The sequence below is a fragment of the Oncorhynchus nerka genome, unplaced genomic scaffold (genome assembly GCF_034236695.1).
Source record: "Oncorhynchus nerka isolate Pitt River unplaced genomic scaffold, Oner_Uvic_2.0 unplaced_scaffold_1969, whole genome shotgun sequence".
NCBI lineage: Eukaryota > Metazoa > Chordata > Actinopteri > Salmoniformes > Salmonidae > Oncorhynchus > Oncorhynchus nerka.
This window is the reverse complement of record NW_027039358.1, coordinates 22,364-42,827: the sequence shown is the minus strand read 5'-3', so window position 1 is coordinate 42,827 and position 20,464 is coordinate 22,364. Positions and strand designations below refer to the sequence as shown.

Sequence of the window (20,464 nt, the reverse complement as noted above, 5' to 3'; positions counted from 1 at the left end):
TAATGTGAGACACGTTGGGTGCTTTAGTTTCGCATGAGTTTTAGACCATTCCATTGGTCCTTAAGGTCCTGGCTATGCAAAACCAGCAGGACCACTGCTTCAGATCTCTCTGTGACAACAGCAGACAACAATATACAGCTCTGTGCAACCACACTAAAAGTGAGTATTCAACTTAACTAATTAATTGTTGTACAACAATCTACTCTACAGTATTTGAATAACTGTAGCACAATATTAAGTTGACATTTTATTGATACCAGGTCTGTTCACATTTATGCATAAATAATCATATGATTACATCACTTAACATCAAAATGTCAAAACAATATAATCATGTAGCTGTTAACAGTCACATTATGCTATACAGTATGTTTGTATTTATACACATTTTAATATTGTAGAACAGTGAAAGGAGAAGAATGGTTAGACTTTCACCTGAAACATTTACCTTGTTTAGTGCAGAGATAGTGCAGTATACTGTACCTTGTTTAGTGCAGTATACTGTACCTTGTTTAGTGCAGAGATAGTGCAGTATACTGTACCTTGATTAGTGCAGAGATAGTGCAGTATACTGTACCTTGATTAGTGCAGAGATAGTGCAGTATACTGTACCTTGTTTAGTGCAGAGATAGTGCAGTATACTGTACCTTGTTTAGTGCAGAGATAGTGCAGTATACTGTACCTTGTTTAGTGCAGAGATGGTGCAGTATACTGTACCTTGTTTAGTGCAGAGATGGTGCAGTATACTGTATCTTGTTTAGTGCAGAGATAGTGCAGTATACTGTGCCTTGTTTAGTGCAGAGATAGTGCAGTATACTGTACCTTGATTAGTGCAGAGATATTGCAGTATACTCTACCTTGTTTAGTGCAGAGATAGTGCAGTATACTCTACCTTGTTTAGTGCAGAGATAGTGCAGTATACTCTACCTTGTTTAGTGCAGAGATAGTGCAGTATACTCTACCTTGTTTAGTGCAGAGATGGTGCAGTATACTGTATCTTGTTTAGTGCAGAGATGGTGCAGTATACTGTATCTTGTTTAGTGCAGAGATAGTGCAGTATACTGTATCTTGTTTAGTGCAGAGATAGTGCAGTATACTGTATCTTGTTTAGTGCATCCAATGGATGACTGATAGATTGCTAAAACATATGATGTGGTTAGCTGATATGTAAAATACCTATCCAGGTGTTGTAAGAACTGGTGTCAGCAACATCTGAGCAGAATAACAGAGGAACACATCCTTTGTGTTCAGACACCTCCTGATTTACACATTTAGCACTGGTTTCAGTTATACTGATTCCACTTAATTATTGTCTGAACTGTTCCTGTCTGTCTACACAGTAGAGGTGATGTTTGACGTTAATGGGAACACAACCTCTAACTGGTCTATCTGGTCTTAACAGCAGCAGTCAGGCAGCGGTAGAATAATAACCATGTTTAGAATGTCATTTGATACGCCCCATATGAGCACATTATGTTCACCTGATGTAGGCTACGTTGTTAAGGACTGTGTTTATCCAGTTATACCACATAACATTACTCTTTTTATAGTTTAATAGTTTTTAAAATTATTATCTGTAAAAGTAGAAACTTTGCAGAACACTGCATTAGGCACCGAAGAAATGTGGCCTTTTTTTTTGCAATGAGGTCATCGTCTGTTTCCATGTTTTTGATTGGCTGCAGTAGTAGAAATGGAACGAGGAAGGATTCTGTTCCTGTTGACACTCTGGCTGCAAGACTTCACTGGTCAATGCCAAGGTACACAGACACTACACACACACACACACACACGCTACACACACACACACATACACACACACAACACACACACACACTTGTTTGTTTGGATCCCATTATCTTTCCCAGAGGCAGCAGATATTCTTCCTGGGATCAACATAATGTCGAGACAAATTTCTCCCAGGTCTCTGACCCATTGATCAATAATTCCCAATTACAGAAAAAACACTATTTTTATTGATCATAAGTAATCTATTGACCTCTCGTCCTCTGCGTTGTGTAGCTTTCGTAAAATATTCTTACAGTCCCCCTAGACCATTTTAAAAATAAATATACTTCAAATGTATTTTTGGAAACTAATAGAAAACATCAGCATTAATCATAAAATCAATTCACATTTAAAAACATTACATTTCTATAAAACACAAAGGACATATTTGTAACGTTCGTCCTGGAAAGAAGGTCACCAAAACGCAGCGTGGTAAGTGTTCATTGTAATTTAATAAATAAACTGAACACTGAAACAACAGAGTGAGTGAACGAAACGAAACAGTTCTGGCTGGTGCAGACACACAAAACAGAAAACAACTACCCACAACAGACAGGTGGGAAAAGGCTACCTAAGTATGGTTCTCAATCAGAGACAAGGATAGACAGCTGCCTCTTATTGGGAATCATACCAAAAAATCCCAACATAGAAAAAACAACCTAGAACCCCACATAGACGATAGACAGCTGCCTCTGATTGAGAACCCTACCCGGCCAAACACAGAGTAAAGAAAACATAGAACACCAGACATAGAATGCCCACCCCAACTCACTCTCTGACCAAACCAAAATAGAGGCATAAAAAGGATCTCTAAGGTCAGGGCGTGACAATGTTTTACTTGATGTTACAATAAGAAATAGATTTCAAACAAAGTTATAGAAAATAAGTATTAACAGGTGTATTGATGATGTCCCTTACAATTCCTACCACATCCTGAATTTGAGGAAACTCACACGAAAAAATAATTGTCTACAAGACAACAATAGTCAATTGTCCTATTAGCAAGGTAATCATTCACCAAAGTGATCATCTCTCCACACTGGTATCAGTCCAACATAGATAACTATTAGAGATGATGTTCTGACAGTCTGCCGGTAGTGAGGAAATCTTCTTCCGTTCCACTGGTTGATAAGGACGTCTCTAATGAACACTTCACCGGTGACCTTGTATCATTTCAGGTACAGTCGTTGGGTCAAGGGACATTGCTGCAGCTTCAGACGGTAGATTCTCATAACCTGTAACGAAGGACACAATAATGAAAGTAACGTCCTGGTTTCAAGAGAAATGTATATTTCACATTGAGTAAGGATGTCCCAATTTTCATGAAAACGTTAGACATTTCACCTAGATTTCCCTAATATGACGACTGCAGTTGTCACGAGTCCGACCGAGGGTGTTTCCCCTTCCCGGGCGGGTGGCGCTCGGCGGTCTTCGTCACCGGCCTATTAGCTGCCACTGATTGTCTTTCCTCCCCCTCCTTGTATGTTTATTGGTAGCACCTGTTGGTGAATGATTAGTTTGTCTTTATTAGACAGCCGGCCCGCCTGATTGTTGTGCGGGATTAATGGTCCCCCTTCAGGAGTCTCACGTCTCTGTTACATGTGTTTGTTACCATCACCCACTGTCCTGGTACTACGTCACGTCCCCCTTCAGGAGTCCCACGTCTCTGTTACATGTGTTTGTTACCATCACCCACTGTCCTGGTACTACGTCACGTCCCCCTTCAGGAGTCCCACGTCTCTGTTACATGTGTTTGTTACCATCACCCACTGTCCTGGTACTACGTCACGTCCCCCTTCAGGAGTCCCACGTCTCTGTTACATGTGTTTGTTACCATCACCCACTGTCCTGGTACTACGTCACGTCCCCCTTCAGGAGTCTCATGTCTCTGTTACATGTGTTTGTTACCATCACCCACTGTCCTGGTACTACGTCACGTCCCCCTTCAGGAGTCTCACGTCTCTGTTACATGTGTTTGTTACCATCACCCACTGTCCTGGTACTACATCACGTCCCCCTTCAGGAGTCTCACGTCTCTGTTACCATCACCCACTGTCCTGGTACTACGTCACGTCCCTCTTCAGGAGTATCACGTCTCTGTTACCATCACCCACTGTCCTGGTACTACGTCACGTCCCCCTTCAGGAGTTATTCCCCACGTCTCTGTTACATGTGTTTGTTACCATCACCCACTGTCCTGGTACTACGTCACGTCCCCCTTCAGGAGTCTCACGTCTCTGTTACATGTGTTTGTTACCATCACCCACTGTCCTGGTACTACGTCACGTCCCCCTTCAGGAGTCTCACGTCTCTGTTACATGTGTTTGTTACCATCACCCACTGTCCTGGTACTACATCACGTCTCCCTTCAGGAGTCTCACGTCTCTGTTACATGTGTTTGTTACCATCACCCACTGTCCTGGTACTACATCACGTCTCCCTTCAGGAGTCTCACGTCTCTGTTACATGTGTTTGTTACCATCACCCACTGTCCTGGTACTACGTCACGTCCCCCTTCAGGAGTCTCACGTCTCTGTTACATGTGTTTGTTACCATCACCCACTGACCTGGTACTACGTCACGTCCCCCTTCAGGAGTCCCACGTCTCTTTTACTTGTCTGTCTGATTTCTCCAATCAGAATTTTAGCTGTGTTTTGTGCGTTTCCGTTCTTAGTAGGGTGGGCTTCAACTCATCGTGAGAAACGATCAACAATGACCAGCACATCTTCCTTTACATTTGGGCAGCGTATTGTAGTCAAGCTGTAGATGTCTGCAGGGTCCTGGAGGGGCTCGTCGTATCTGTACTTTCACACGTCTCTTGGTGTTGTTTTCCATACAGAGTTGCAATTTGCCACAACAGCCTCAGACTCTTTCCGCACACCAGGATTTCACCGTTTGCCCACAAAACGATAAACTATCTTGTCCACACCAATGTGTCCCAAATAGAGGTCGATGGCCTATGAATTAGGGCCGATTTCAAGTTTTCATAACAATCGGTAATCGGCATTTTTGGACGCCGAATATGGACGATTACATTGATCTCCACGAGGAGGCTGAGTGGCAGGCTGACCACCTGTTACATTGATCTCCACGACGAGGCTGAGTGGCAGGCTGACCACCTGTTACATTGATCTCCACGAGGAGGCTGAGTGGCAGGCTGACCACCTGTTACATTGATCTCCACGAGGAGGCTGCATGGCAGGCTGACCACCTGTTACATTGATCTCCACGAGGAGGCTGAGTGGCAGGCTGACCACCTGTTACATTGATCTCCACGAGGAGGCTGAGTGGCAGGCTGACCACCTGTTACATTGATCTCCACGAGGAGGCTGCGTGGCAGGCTGACCACCTGTTACATTGATCTCCACGAGGAGGCTGCGTGGCAGGCTTGACCACCTGTTACATTGATCTCCACGAGGAGGCTGCGTGGCAGGCTGACCACCTGTTACATTGATCTCCACGAGGAGGCTGCGTGGCAGGCTGACCACCTGTTACATTGCTCTCCACAAGGAGACTGAGTGGCAGGCTGACCACCTGTTACATTGATCTCCACGAGGAGGCTGCGTGGCAGGCTGACCACCTGTTACATTGATCTCCACGAGGAGACTGAGTGGCAGGCTGACCACCTGTTACATTGATCTCCACGAGGAGACTGAGTGGCAGGCTGACCACCTGTTACATTGATCTCCACGAGGAGGCTGCGTGGCAGGCTGACCACCTGTTACATTGCTCTCCACGAGGAGACTGAGTGGCAGGCTGACCACCTGTTACATTGATCTCCACGAGGAGGCTGCGTGGCAGGCTGACCACCTGTTACATTGATCTCCACGAGGAGACTGAGTGGCAGGCTGACCACCTGTTACATTGATCTCCACGAGGAGGCTGCATGGCAGGCTGACCACCTGTTACATTGATCTCCACGAGGAGGCTGAGTGGCAGGCTGACCACCTGTTACATTGATCTCCACGAGGAGGCTGAGTGGCAGGCTGACCACCTGTTACATTGATCTCCACGAGGAGGCTGCGTGGCAGGCTGACCACCTGTTACATTGATCTCCACGAGGAGGCTGCGTGGCAGGCTTGACCACCTGTTACATTGATCTCCACGAGGAGGCTGCGTGGCAGGCTGACCACCTGTTACATTGATCTCCACGAGGAGGCTGCGTGGCAGGCTGACCACCTGTTACATTGCTCTCCACAAGGAGACTGAGTGGCAGGCTGACCACCTGTTACATTGATCTCCACGAGGAGGCTGAGTGGCAGGCTGACCACCTGTTACATTGATCTCCACGAGGAGGCTGAGTGGCAGGCTTGACCACCTGTTACATTGATCTCCACGAGGAGGCTGCATGGCAGGCTGACCACCTGTTACATTGATCTCCACGAGGAGGCTGCGTGGCAGGCTGACCACCTGTTACATTGCTCTCCACGAGGAGACTGAGTGGCAGGCTGACCACCTGTTACATTGATCTCCACGAGGAGGCTGCGTGGCAGGCTGACCACCTGTTACATTGATCTCCACGAGGAGACTGAGTGGCAGGCTGACCACCTGTTACATTGATCTCCACGAGGAGACTGAGTGGCAGGCTGACCACCTGCTACGCGAGTGCAGCAAGGAGCCAAGGTAAGATGCTAGCTAGCATTAAACTATCTTAGAAAAAACAATCAATCTTAACATAATCACTAGTTAACAGCCGGTTTATTATGTTGATTGATGTCTCTGTCCCGTCGTGACAGCCTGTCGATGATGTCGTCGTAGTTTTGTCTTTCCCAGTCCATAGTTGTGGAAACAAAAGTTTTTCACTGCTGGATGATTACACTCAATTCCTCCAAAAATGGAGCACCTTCATCTTCCATGTTGGATAACCTACTGTGTCTAAGCACCTCTGCTCTAAACCTTTCTTCAAATTCAACAAACGATTATTTCAGTTTTTGAACACATTTGGTGATTGCATTGGTCAATCCCTTAAGGAAAACATGTCTGGCTCTCCATCCATCGGCCACATCTTGCTCTTCACCACCCACAGCTCTGTAAACCTTTTCTTCAAGTTTGCCATGTTCACGGCTGTTCAAAACAAAGGCTAATAACTGTAACCCATCGTATGGATGTAGATTGTAGAGTTTCTTAACGCTTCAAAGGGTCCCATGTCTTCATAACCTAATAACATAACATAACATAACATAATATAACATAATATAACATAACATAACATAACATAACCTAATAACATAACGTAACGTAACATAACGTAATAACATAACATAACATAACATAACATAACATAACATAACATAATAGTCTCGTGGATGTTTCAAAGTTTTGACTTCATCCAACTGTTTTGGAGATGTATGTGTGATTACTGTCACTGGAGGTTTGTCTTCACTGCCTTTTACAGCCTGTGTTCTGGTTGGCGTAAGAGATTGTTCGTCACCACTGTCAGTATCTGTTGACTCAAAGCCAGGCAGTGCTGACCAGATGCTTACAACCTGATCTGCCTTGTTCAACTCAGTGGGGGGTAGACGGAGTGAACAAAAGGTCCACATGTTGGGGCCAAGTCTGTTTTTACGACCCTTGTCTGTAATTGTTGAATTTCTCCTTTCACAGTTTTTATCTGTTCACCAAGAGCTCTCAAACTATCTTTATCTCTCTGCAATGTCCTATCACGGTCCTATCACGGTCCTATCACGGTCCTATCACGGTCCTATCACCATCTTGTTTTTATCAACGAGTAAGACATTCTCTGTATTTTTCCCCAAGCATTTTGTATGTCAAACAGATTCCATATTACATCTTTGTCAACAATGACAGAATATGTCTTTATTAGGGCAGCAAGTAGCCTAGTGGTTAGAGTGTTGGACTAATAACCGAAAGGTTGCAAAATCGAATCCCCGAGCTGACAAGGAAAAAATATTTTGTTCTGCCTCTGAACAAGGCAGTTAACCCACTGTTCCTAGGCCATCATTGAAAATAAGAATTTGTTCTTATTAACTGACTTGCCTAGTTGAATAAAGGTCAAATAAAAAAATGATCTTGCCTACACTTCTCTACTTTGAAATGGTTCTTCATATCACTAGACAGGGAATTTAAAATATTTTTCATGCTCACATCTGGATGAGCTGTTCCACCCTTTTCCAGAGTGGTTTTATAACTAACATTTCATTAACTTCAAAGGTTGCATAATATATATCTCTATGTTTATATATATCCCCCCAAGAAACAAAATCATAAATATAGAGTGGGGAGAACAAGTATTTGATACACTGCCGATTTTGTCTGTCATTTTTATCATAGGTACACTTCAACTGTGAGAGACAAAAATCAAACATCCAGAAAATCACATTGTATGATTTTTAAGTAATTAATTTGCATTTTATCGGCAGTGTATCAAATACTTGTTCTCCCCACTGTATTTCTATTTATGTAACTCCAAGTCAATCACACTTCTGTGAAATCAAAACTGTCCACTTAGGAAGCAACACTGATTGCCAATACATTTCACATGCTGTTGTGCAAATGGAATAGACAACATGTGGAAATTATAGGCAATTAGCAAGACACCCCCAATAAAGGAGTGGTTCTGCAGGTGGTGACCACAGACCACTTCTCAGTTCCTATGCTCCCTGGCTGATGTTTTGGTCACTTTTGAATGCTGGCGGTGCTTTCACTCTAGTGGTAGCATGAGACGGAGTCTACAACCCACACAAGTGGCTCAGGTAGTGCAGCTCATCCAGGATGGCACATCAATGCGAGCTGTGGCAAGAAGGTTTGTTGTTTGCTGTCAGCGTAGTGTCCAGAGCATGGAGGCGCTACCAGGAGACAGGCCAGTACATCAGGAGACGTAGAGGAGGCCGTAGGAGGGCAACAACCCAGCAGCAGGATCGCTACCTCCGCCTTTGTGCAAGGAGGAGCAGGAGGAGCACTGCCAGAGCCCTGCAAAATGACCTCCAACAGGCCACAAATGTGCATGTGTCTGCTCAAACGGTCAGAAACAGACTCCATGAGGGTGGTATGAGGGCCCGACGTCCACAGGTGGGGTTTGTGCTTACAGCCCAACACCGTGCAGGACGTTTGGCATTTGCCAGAGAACACCAAGATTGGCAAATTCGCCACTGGCGCCCTGTGCTCTTCACAGATGAAAGCAGGTTCACACTGAGCACATGTGACAGACATGACAGAGTCTGGAGATGCCGTGGAGAACGTTCTGCTGCCTGCAACATCCTCCAGCATGACCGGTTTGGCGGTGGGTCAGTCATGGTGTGGGGTGGCATTTCTTTGGGGGGCCGCACAGCCCTCCATGTGCTCGCCAGAGGTAGCCTGACTGCCATTAGGTACCAAGAGGAGATCCTCAGACCCCTTGTGAGACCATATGCTGGTGCGGTTGGCCCTGGGTTCCTCCTAATGCAAGACAATGCTAGACCTTATGTGGCTGGAGTGTGTCAGCAGTTCCTGCAAGAGGAAGGCATTGATGCTATGGACTGGCCCGCCCGTTCCCCAGACCTGAATCCAATTGAGCACATCTGGGACATCATGTCTCGCTCCATCCACCAACGCCACGTTGCACCACAGACTGTCCAGGAGTTGGCGGATGCTTTAGTCCAGGTCTGGGAGGAGATCCCTCAGGAGACCATCCGCCACCTCATCAGGAGCATGCCCAGGCGTTGTAGGGAGGTCATACAGGCACGTGGAGGCCACACACACTACTGAGCCTCATTTTGACTTGTTTTAAGGACATTACATCAAAGTTGGATCAGCCTGTAGTGTGGATTTCCACTTTAATTTTGAGTGTGACTCCAAATCCAGACCTCCATGGGTTGATAAATTTGATTTCCATTGATAATTTTTTGTGATTTTGTTGTCAGCACATTCAACTATGTAAAGAAAAAAGTATTTAATAAGAATATTTCATTCATTCAGATATAGGATGTGTTATTTTAGTGTTCCCATTTTTTTTTGGAGCAGTGTATATATTTATAACCTCCGTTGAGGATTATAACCTCTTATTTTTCAAAACTGTAGGGCCTGGTTACCCAAAAAACTTGTGTTCACTTCAAAAGCTTGTTGAAGTCTTACATTACCAACGTGTCAAAAATTGTTACTCAACTTGCAACTCACTTCTTTGCAAAAAAGAAGGTTTCACAAAAAGGACTCAAACCTTTTTAATAGAGGACTAGAGATTTAACAAACCTGCAACAGTGCAAACAAAGGACTAAACCTTATACATCACAGATACGTATCACTCATTACATGCACTTCTTTTATCCTGATTTGGTTCTTTTAAATGATATCCCACTGCTTGCTTCTGAAGCTAAGCAGGGTTGGTCCTGCTCAGTCCCTGGATGGGAGACCAGACGCTGCTGAAGTGGTGTTGGAGGACCAATAGGTCCCACTCTTTCCTCTGGTCTAAAAAAAATATCCCAATGTCCCAGGGCAGTGATTGGCTGCCCTGTGTAGGGTGCCGTCTTTCGGATGGGACGTTAAACGGGTGTCCTGACTCTCTGAGGTCATTAAAGATCCCTTGGCACTTATCGTAGGAGTAGGGGTGTTAACCCCGGTGTCCTGGCTAAATTCTCAAGCTGTCCCTCATACCATCATGATCACCTAATCATTACCAGCTAACAGTAGGCTCATTCATCCCCCTCCTCTCCCCTGCAACGATTCCCCAGGTCGTTGCTGTAAATGAGAACGTGTTCTCAGACAACTTGGTTAACTTGACAACCTGGTCAAATAACGGTAAAATAAAAAGAGTAAAAAGAAATCGGTCTAGACTCACCCAGCAATATGTTAGCAGTCAATCAGGAAATTAAGAGTTGAATCTAATGGGCTCAAAACTCTCTCTCTCTCTTTCCCCTGGATCAATACACAGTTGAGTCTTTCCTTGTTGTTGGTTACGTCCAATTCATCTTGGTCACGGCACCAAGTGTTAGCAATTGATGTTACTCTTCAATAACACAGACCCCAAAGCAAATGAGGGGGAGAAAAATAAGTTTATTCAAAGAGGACAAATCATATATGTTTTGCTGAGGAGTAGATGTTCATTCTCCCCTGTCCTCAGTGATTCTCTCCTCCGTGATTCTTTCCACAGAACAAAGGGACAGGATGTAGTTGTATAAACCTACTCTAGCCTACAGTTGACCAATTATAATTCCTTGCTATAAAACTGGGCCAATGGCCTATTTCAGGCTCAATGTCGAGACAAATTCCTCCCATGTCTCTGACCCATTGATAAATAATCCCCTATTACAGAAAAAACATTATTTCCATTGATCGTTGGAACTCTATTGACGTCTAGTCCTCTTGACCTTTAGTCCTCTGTGTTGTGCATTTATCTTAACATATTATTGCAAAATCAATCATTTCTTGTCTGTTTCCACAGTTTCAGGGCAGCCCTCTAACCTGAAGATAGTTCTGCTGGGGAAGACTGGATCAGGGAAGAGTACAACAGGAAACACCATCCTGGGGAGAGAGGTGTTTAAAGCGGGGGCTTCTCCAGTGTCTGTGACTGCACAGAGTGAGAAACGGAGTGGAGTGGTGGATGGGAGGAAGATTGATGTCATCGACACCCCGGGGCTCTATGACACAACAATGTCTAAAGAAGAGATAAAAAGTGAAATAGTCAGGTGTATAGAAATGTCAGTCCCAGGACCTCACGCCTTCCTGCTGGTGATCAGACTGGGGAGGTTCACAGACGAGGAGAGGAACACTGTGAAGTGGATCCAGGAGAACTTTGGAGAAGAAGCATCAATGTACACCATCTTGCTGTTCACACATGGAGATCAACTGGAGGGGAAATCAGTGGAGGAGTTTCTGGCTGAGAGCAAAGAGTTACGGAAACTCATCAATATCTGTGGGGGCAGATATCACTCCCTAATCAATGACAAGAGAAAACACAACACTCAGGTCCCAGAGCTGCTGAAGAAGATAGATGAGATGGTGAAGAAGAATGGAGGACAACACTACACCAATGAGATGTACCAGGAGGCCCAGATGAAGATCGAAGAGGAGGAGGAGAGGAAGAGACAGGAAAAGGAGAAGAGAGAGAGAGAGAGGAGACAGGAGGAGGAAGAAAGAAGAAGAAGAGAAGAGCAATTGAATGAGTGCAAGTGGTCAGCGTTTGCCAGTACGGCTGCATTGGGGTTGGGAGCCGTGTACAGCTCTCCATGGTCGTTAGCAGCAGGGGCTGCATTAGCCGTTGTTAAAGGTTATCAGTGCATGGGCACCTATTTCACCTCAGAAGACCAGGAGAAATAAGATTTCCACATCCACCATCTCAGATTGTTTTGAAATTAAGATGAATTATTGTGTTATATAATATAAATAGAATTTGATCTCTGAGAAATTAATAAATAAATACCATTTATTGTGCCTAAATTTGACATTTTAATTGATAGGATTCATATACTATTCAATAAATATAGTACCCAACATCTGATCTGGATCCAATTTTTCCCCAAAAATGACTAAGAACAAAGAATGGTCAAAAGCCTCAGATCAGATGTTGGGTATTATGTCACACTAATGACTTGTTATCTGGAGGGCGGCCATTTGCATCTCCCCAATGGTCCTAATGTGGAATCCGTAACCATGCCGATATCATGGACAGTAATGGTTTGAGAACATTCCAAGATTTGGAAGATACATACACATTACCAGATACATACACATTACCAGATACATACACATTACCAGATATATACACATTAACAGATATATACACATTACCAGATACATACACATTACCAGATACATACACATTACCAGATACATTCACATTACCAGAAACATACACATTACCAGATACATACACATTACCAGATACATACACATTACCAGATACATTCACATTACCAGAAACATACACATTACCAGATACATACACATTACCAGATACATACACATTACCAGATACATACACATTACCAGATACATACACATTACCAGATACATATACATTACCAGATACATACACATTACCAGATACATACACATTACCAGATACATACACATTACCAGATACATACACATTACCAGATATATACACATTACCAGATATATACACATTACCAGATATATACACATTACCAGATACATACACATTACCAGATACATACACATTACCAGATATGTACACATTACCAGATATATACACATTACCAGATACATACACATTACCAGATACATACACATACACATTACCAGATATATACACATTACCAGATACATACACATTACCAGACACATACACATTACCAGATACATATACATTACCATATACATACACATTACCAGATACATATACATTACCAGATACATACACATTACCAGATACATACACATTACCATATATATACACATTACCAGACACATACACATTACCAGATATATACACATTACCAGATACATACACATTACCAGACACATACACATTACCAGATACATATACATTACCATATATACATACACATTACCAGATACATACACATACACATTACCATATACATACACATTACCAGATACCTATACATTACCATATACATACACATTACCAGATACATACACATACACATTACCATATACATACACATTACCATACACATACACATTACCAGATACATACACATTACCAGATACATACACATTACCAGATACATACACATTACCAGATATATACACATTACCAGATACATACACATTACCAGACACATACACATTACCAGATACATACACATTACCAGATATATACACATTACCAGATACATACACATTACCAGATACATATACATTACCAGATACATACACATTACCAGATACATTCACATTACCAGATATATACACATTACCAGATATATACACATTACCAGATACATTCACATTACCAGATATATACACATTACCAGATACATACACATACACATTACCAGATACATACACATACACATTACCAGATACATACACATTACCAGATACATTCACATTACCAGATACATACACATTACCAGATACATACACATTACCAGATATATACACATTACCAGATATATACACATAACCAGATACATATACATTACCAGATACATACTGGGCTCCTGAAAGGACTGATCTCTATAACATACGTGCTATATATGCTAACTTCTGAAAGGACTGATCTCTATAACATACGTGCTATATATGCTAACTTCTGAAAGGACTGATCTCTATAACATACGTGCTATATATGCTAACTTCTGAAAGGACTGATCTCTATAACATACGTGCTATATATGCTACCTTCTGAAAGGACTGATCTCTATAACATACGTGCTATATATGCTAACTTCTGAAAGGACTGATCTCTATAACATACGTGCTATATATGCTAACTTCTGAAAGGACTGATCTCTATAACATACGTGTTATATATGCTAACTTCTGAAAGGACTGATCTCTATAACATACGTGCTATATATGCTAACTTCTGAAAGGACTGATCTCTATAACATACGTGCTATATATGCTAACTTCTGAAAGGACTGATCTCTATAACATATGTGCTATATATGCTAACTTCTGAAAGGACTGATCTCTATAACATACGTGCTATATATGCTAACTTCTGAAAGGACTGATCTCTATAACATACGTGCTATATATGCTAACTTCTGAAAGGACTGATCTCTATAACATACATGTTATATATGTTAACTTCTGTAAAGTGGTAAAACATTTTAAACACCCCCCCCCTCTGGTCCCATTACCAGACGACATTTACATAATAACCATTTTGCTTCAATTATCTGAAAGGATCATCTCTGAAAATGCATATCATTCTACTAGAGAGAGTCCCCTGGTCACATGACCTTGTAGAGAATGATGCACTAACAGACTCACAGACTTTATCTTGATTTCCCCTTTTGATGTCTATGATGTACTAAGTGCTAAGTTAAAGAGTTGAAGAAAAAACAAAAAATATCCGTAGCTGATTCACATAATCCCTTTTTACTCTCTGCACCACTTATCACAGAACCATTGACCGATATATTTGAACTTGACAGTTGTTTCTGGTGGTGTCCTTCTGATCTGTAAAGCAGGACATGTCCTCCCCCTACATAAAGCAGGACATGTCCTCCCCCTACATAAAGGATGACATGTCCTCCCCCTACATAAAGCAGGACATGTCCTCCCCCTACATAAAGGATGACATGTCCTCCCCCTACATAAAGCAGGACATGTCCTCCCCCTACATAAAGCAGGACATGTCCTCCCCTACATAAAGCAGGACATGTCCTCCCCTACATAAAGGATGACATGTCCTCCCCTACATAAAGGACATAAAGCAGGACATGTCCTCCCCTACATAAAGCAGGACATGTCCTCCCCTACATAAAGCAGGACATGTCCTCCCCCTACATAAAGGAGGACATGTCCTCCCCTACATAAAGCAGGACATGTCCTCCACCTACATAAAGGAGGACATGTCCTCCCCCTACATAAAGCAGGACATGTCCTCCCCCTACATAAAGCAGGACATGTCCTCCCCTACATAAAGCAGGACATGTCCTCCCCTACATAAAGCAGGACATGTCCTCCCCCTACATAAAGGAGGACATGTCCTCCCCTACATAAAGCAGGACATGTCCTCCACCTACATAAAGGAGGACATGTCCTCCCCTACATAAAGCAGGACATGTCCTCCCCCCTATACATAAAGCAGGACATGTCCTCCCCCTACATAAAGCAGGACATGTCCTCCCCTACATAAAGCAGGACATGTCCTCCCCTACATAAAGCAGGACATGTCCTCCCCTACATAAAGCAGGACATGTCCTCCCCTACATAAAGGAGGACATGTCCTCCCCTACATAAAGCAGGACATGTCCTCCCCTACATAAAGCAGGACATGTCCTCCCCCTACATAAAGCAGGACATGTCCTCCCCTACATAAAGGAGGACATGTCCTCCCCTACATAAAGCAGGACATGTCCTCCCCCTACATAAAGCAGAACATGTCCTCCCCTACATAAAGGAGGACATGTCCTCCCCTACATAAAGCAGGACATGTCCTCCCCCTACATAAAGCAGGACATGTCCTCCCCTACATAAAGCAGGACATGTCCTCCCCTACATAAAGGAGGACATGTCCTCCCCCTACATAAAGCAGGACATGTCCTCCCCCTACATAAAGCAGGACATGTCCTCCCCTACATAAAGCAGGACATGTCCTCCCCTACATAAAGCAGGACATGTCCTCCCCTACATAAAGCAGGACATGTCCTCCCCCTACATAAAGCAGGACATGTCCTCCCCTACATAAAGCAGGACATGTCCTCCCCTACATAAAGCAGGACATGTCCTCCCCTACATAAAGCAGGACATGTCCTCACCTTACATAAAGCAGGCCATGTCCTCCCCTACATAAAGCAGGACATGTCCTCCCCTACATAAAGCAGGACATGTCCTCCCCCTACATAAAGCAGGACATGTCCTCCCCTACATAAAGCAGGACATGTCCTCCCCTACATAAAGCAGGACATGTCCTCCTCCTACATAAAGGAGGACATGTCCTCCCCTACATAAAGCAGGACATGTCCTCCCCTACATAAAGCAGGACATGTCCTCCCCTACATAAAGCAGGACATGTCTTCCCCCTACATAAAGCAGGACATGTCCTCCCCCTACATAAAGCAGGACATGTCCTCCCCCTACATAAAGCAGGACATGTACTCCCCTACATAAAGCAGGACATGTCCTCCCCTACATAAAGGAGGACATGTCCTCCCCTACATAAAGCAGGACATGTCCTCCCCTACATAAAGCAGGACATGTCCTCCCCTACATAAAGCAGGACATGTCCTCCCCTACATAAAGCAGGACATGTCCTCCCCTACATAAAGGAGGACATGTCCTCCCCCTACATAAAGCAGGACATGTCCTCCCCCTACATAAAGCAGGACATGTCCTCCCCCTACATAAAGCAGGACATGTCCTCCCCCTACATAAAGCAGGACATGTCCTCCCCCTACATAAAGGAGGACATGTCCTCCCCCTACATAAAGGATGCCTTCTGACTTACATAACTACAGAACCATTAGAAAATGATCTTGCCTTCACAAAGTACTAGAATCCCTGGCTGTCAACTAAGAACATTTTTTACTTCCCACTATTCTTAATGTGAACCAATCAGGTTTTAGAATCCCATCTATTCTTAATGTGAACCAATCAGGTTTTAGAATCCCATCTATTCTTCATGTGAACCAATCAGGTTTTAGAATCCCATCTATTCTTCATGTGAACCAATCTGGTTTTAGAATCCCATCTATTCTTCATGTGAACCAATCAGGTTTTAGAATCCCATCTATTCTTCATGTGAACCAATCAGGTTTTAGAATCCCATCTACTCTTAATGTGAACCAATCAGGTTTTAGAATCCCATCTATTCTTAATGTGAACCAATCAGGTTTTAGAATCCCATCTATTCTTAATGTGAACCAATCAGGTTTTAGAGAGCACAACATTCCTTGCATCTTGTTTCCCTGGAGCCTCTAGTGCAGGTTAGGACTCTGGTGTTGAATTATTTCAATGAAGATTGTATTTTACCCCTTTTTTCTCCACAATTTCGATCTTGTCTCATCGTTGCAACTCCCCAATGGGCTCGGGAGGCGAAGGTTGAGTCATGTGTCCTCTGAAACATGACCCACCAAACCACGCTTCTTAAAACCCGGAAGCCAGCCGCACCAACGTGTCGGAGGAAATACTATTTAACTGACGACCGGGTTAGCCTGCAGACGCCCGACCTGCCACAAGGAGTCACTAGAGCGCGATGAGCCAAGTAAAGCCCCCCCCCGGCCAAACCCTCCCCTCACCCAGACGACGCAAGCCTATTGTGTGCCATTCTATGGGGACTCATATAAACATATATGCAAGTTTTATTTATTTTTAAATGAAAACCTCATTAAATATGTGCTATTATGTAAATTACGAGAATCCATTTTTTGACACATTGCTTCAAGGCAGAATGTTGTTGTTTTGTTTTATTGGGAGACACTCAATGGTGATAAACTGTTATAGAACAGTTTATCAAAAAATAGTAATTTCATGGAATTAGTTAAAAACACAATTCACATGTATGACGGGTGCATATTTTGCATATATTTTACAGTCATAGCTATGTCATAACAGCTGACATAATGTGTCATAACCTGTCATAATATGGTCACAACACTGTCATGATACATATATTTAGACCTGTTTGTGACATATATTACATTATTTTATGGCTGGTTATGACACCTACATAAGAGTCAAACCCCACAGAACCTACCACTGTAGTTATTTTATGGCTGGTTATGACACCTACATAAGAGTCAGAACCCACAGAACCTACCACTGTAGTTATTTTATGGCTGGTTATGACACCTACATAAGAGTCAAACCCACAGAACCTACCACTGTAGTTATTTTATGGCTGGTTATGACACCTACATAAGAGTCAAACCCCACAGAACCTACCACTGTAGTTATTTTATGGCTGGTTATGACACCTACATAAGAGTCAAAACCCACAGAACCTACCACTGTAGTTATTTTATGGTTGGTTATGACACCTACATAAGATTCAGAACCCACAGAACCTACCACTGTAGTTATTTTATGGTTGGTTATGACACCTACATAAGAGTCAAACCCCACAGAACCTACCACTGTAGTTATTTTATGGTTGGTTATGACACCTACATAAGAGTCAGAACCCACAGAACCTACCACTGTAGTTATTATATGACTGGTTATGACACCTACATAAGAGTCAGAACCCACAGAACCTACCACTGTAGTTATTTTATGACTGGTTATGACACCTACATAAGAGTCAGAACCCACAGAACCTACCACTGTAGTTATTTTATGGTTGGTTATGACACCTACATAAGATTCAGAACCCACAGAACCTACCACTGTAGTTATTTTATGGTTGGTTATGACACCTACATAAGAGTCAAACCCCACAGAACCTACCACTGTAGTTATTTTATGGTTGGTTATGACACCTACATAAGAGTCAAACCCCACAGAACCTACCACTGTAGTTATTTTATGGCTGGTTATGACACCTACATAAGAGTCAGAACCCACAGAACCTACCACTGTAGTTATTTTATGGCTGGTTATGACACCTACATAAGAGTCAAACCCACAGAACCTACCACTGTAGTTATTTTATGGCTGGTTATGACACCTACATAAGAGTCAAACCCCACAGAACCTACCACTGTAGTTATTTTATGGCTGGTTATGACACCTACATAAGAGTCAAAACCCACAGAACCTACCACTGTAGTTATTTTATGGTTGGTTATGACACCTACATAAGATTCAGAACCCACAGAACCTACCACTGTAGTTATTTTATGGTTGGTTATGACACCTACATAAGAGTCAAACCCCACAGAACCTACCACTGTAGTTATTTTATGGTTGGTTATGACACCTACATAAGAGTCAGAACCCACAGAACCTACCACTGTAGTTATTATATGACTGGTTATGACACCTACATAAGAGTCAGAACCCACAGAACCTACCACTGTAGTTATTTTATGACTGGTTATGACACCTACATAAGAGTCAGAACCCACAGAACCTACCACTGTAGTTATTTTATGGTTGGTTATGACACCTACATAAGATTCAGAACCCACAGAACCTACCACTGTAGTTATTTTATGGTTGGTTATGACACCTACATAAGAGTCAAACCCCACAGAACCTACCACTGTAGTTATTTTATGGTTGGTTATGACACCTACATAAGAGTCAAACCCCACAGAACCTACCACTGTAGTTATTTTATGGCTGGTTATGACACCTACATAAGAGTCAGAACCCACAGAACCTACCACTGTAGTTATTTTATGGCTGGTTATGACACCTACATAAGAGTCAAACCCACAGAACCTACCACTGTAGTTATTTTATGGCTGGTTATGACACCTACATAAGAGTCAAACCCCACAGAACCTACCACTGTAGTTATTTTATGGCTGGTTATGACACCTACATAAGAGTCAAAACCCACAGAACCTACCACTGTAGTTATTTTATGGTTGGTTATGACACCTACATAAGATTCAGAACCCACAGAACCTACCACTGTAGTTATTTTATGGTTGGTTATGACACCTACATAAGAGTCAAACCCCACAGAACCTACCACTGTAGTTATTTTATGGTTGGTTATGACACCTACATAAGAGTCAGAACCCACAGAACCTACCACTGTAGTTATTATATGACTGGTTATGACACCTACATAAGAGTCAGAACCCACAGAACCTACCACTGTAGTTATTTTATGACTGGTTATGACACCTACATAAGAGTCAGAACCCACAGAACCTACCACTGTAGTTATTTTATGGTTGGTTATGACACCTACATAAGATTCAGAACCCACAGAACCTACCACTGTAGTTATTTTATGGTTGGTTATGACACCTACATAAGAGTCAAACCCCACAGAACCTACCACTGTAGTTATTTTATGGTTGGTTATGACACCTACATAAGAGTCAAACCCCACAGAACCTACCACTGTAGTTATTTTATGGCTGGTTATGACACCTACATAAGAGTCAGAACCCACAGAACCTACCACTGTAGTTATTTTATGGCTGGTTATGACACCTACATAAGAGTCAAACCCACAGAA

The 20,464-nt window shown here is 42.8% G+C and overlaps 2 protein-coding genes across 3 annotated transcripts in view; one reads left to right on the top strand and one right to left on the bottom strand.

Annotated features, from left to right (window-relative positions):
- Positions 1 to 20,464, bottom strand: part of LOC135567512 (GTPase IMAP family member 7-like) — a 45,531-nt gene that overhangs the window by 4,619 nt on the left and 20,448 nt on the right. The window lies entirely within an intron of this gene.
- Positions 52 to 12,142, top strand: LOC135567513 (GTPase IMAP family member 7-like). 2 transcript variants are annotated; one of them, XM_065014877.1, is made up of 3 exons: positions 52 to 159; positions 1,683 to 1,757; positions 11,159 to 12,142. In XM_065014877.1, exons 1-3 carry the CDS (start codon positions 75 to 77, stop codon positions 12,031 to 12,033), a joined length of 1,035 nt encoding a protein of 344 aa, XP_064870949.1. In that variant the 5' UTR covers positions 52 to 74; the 3' UTR covers positions 12,034 to 12,142. The 2 variants fall into 2 exon arrangements, with proteins under 2 accessions (XP_064870949.1, XP_064870950.1); XM_065014878.1 differs by lacking the exon at positions 1,683 to 1,757 and having other exon boundaries at positions 56 to 159.

Excerpts from the sequence above, each read along its gene's own strand:
- LOC135567513 (XM_065014877.1), top strand. The coding sequence starts at position 75 with ATGCAAAACCAGCAGGACCACTGCTTCAGATCTCTCTGTGACAACAGC. Across the intron at positions 160-1,682 it reads TCTGTGCAACCACACTAAAA|TAGTAGAAATGGAACGAGGA; the intron begins GTGAGTATTCAA and ends GATTGGCTGCAG. Across the intron at positions 1,758-11,158 it reads CTTCACTGGTCAATGCCAAG|TTTCAGGGCAGCCCTCTAAC; the intron begins GTACACAGACAC and ends CTGTTTCCACAG.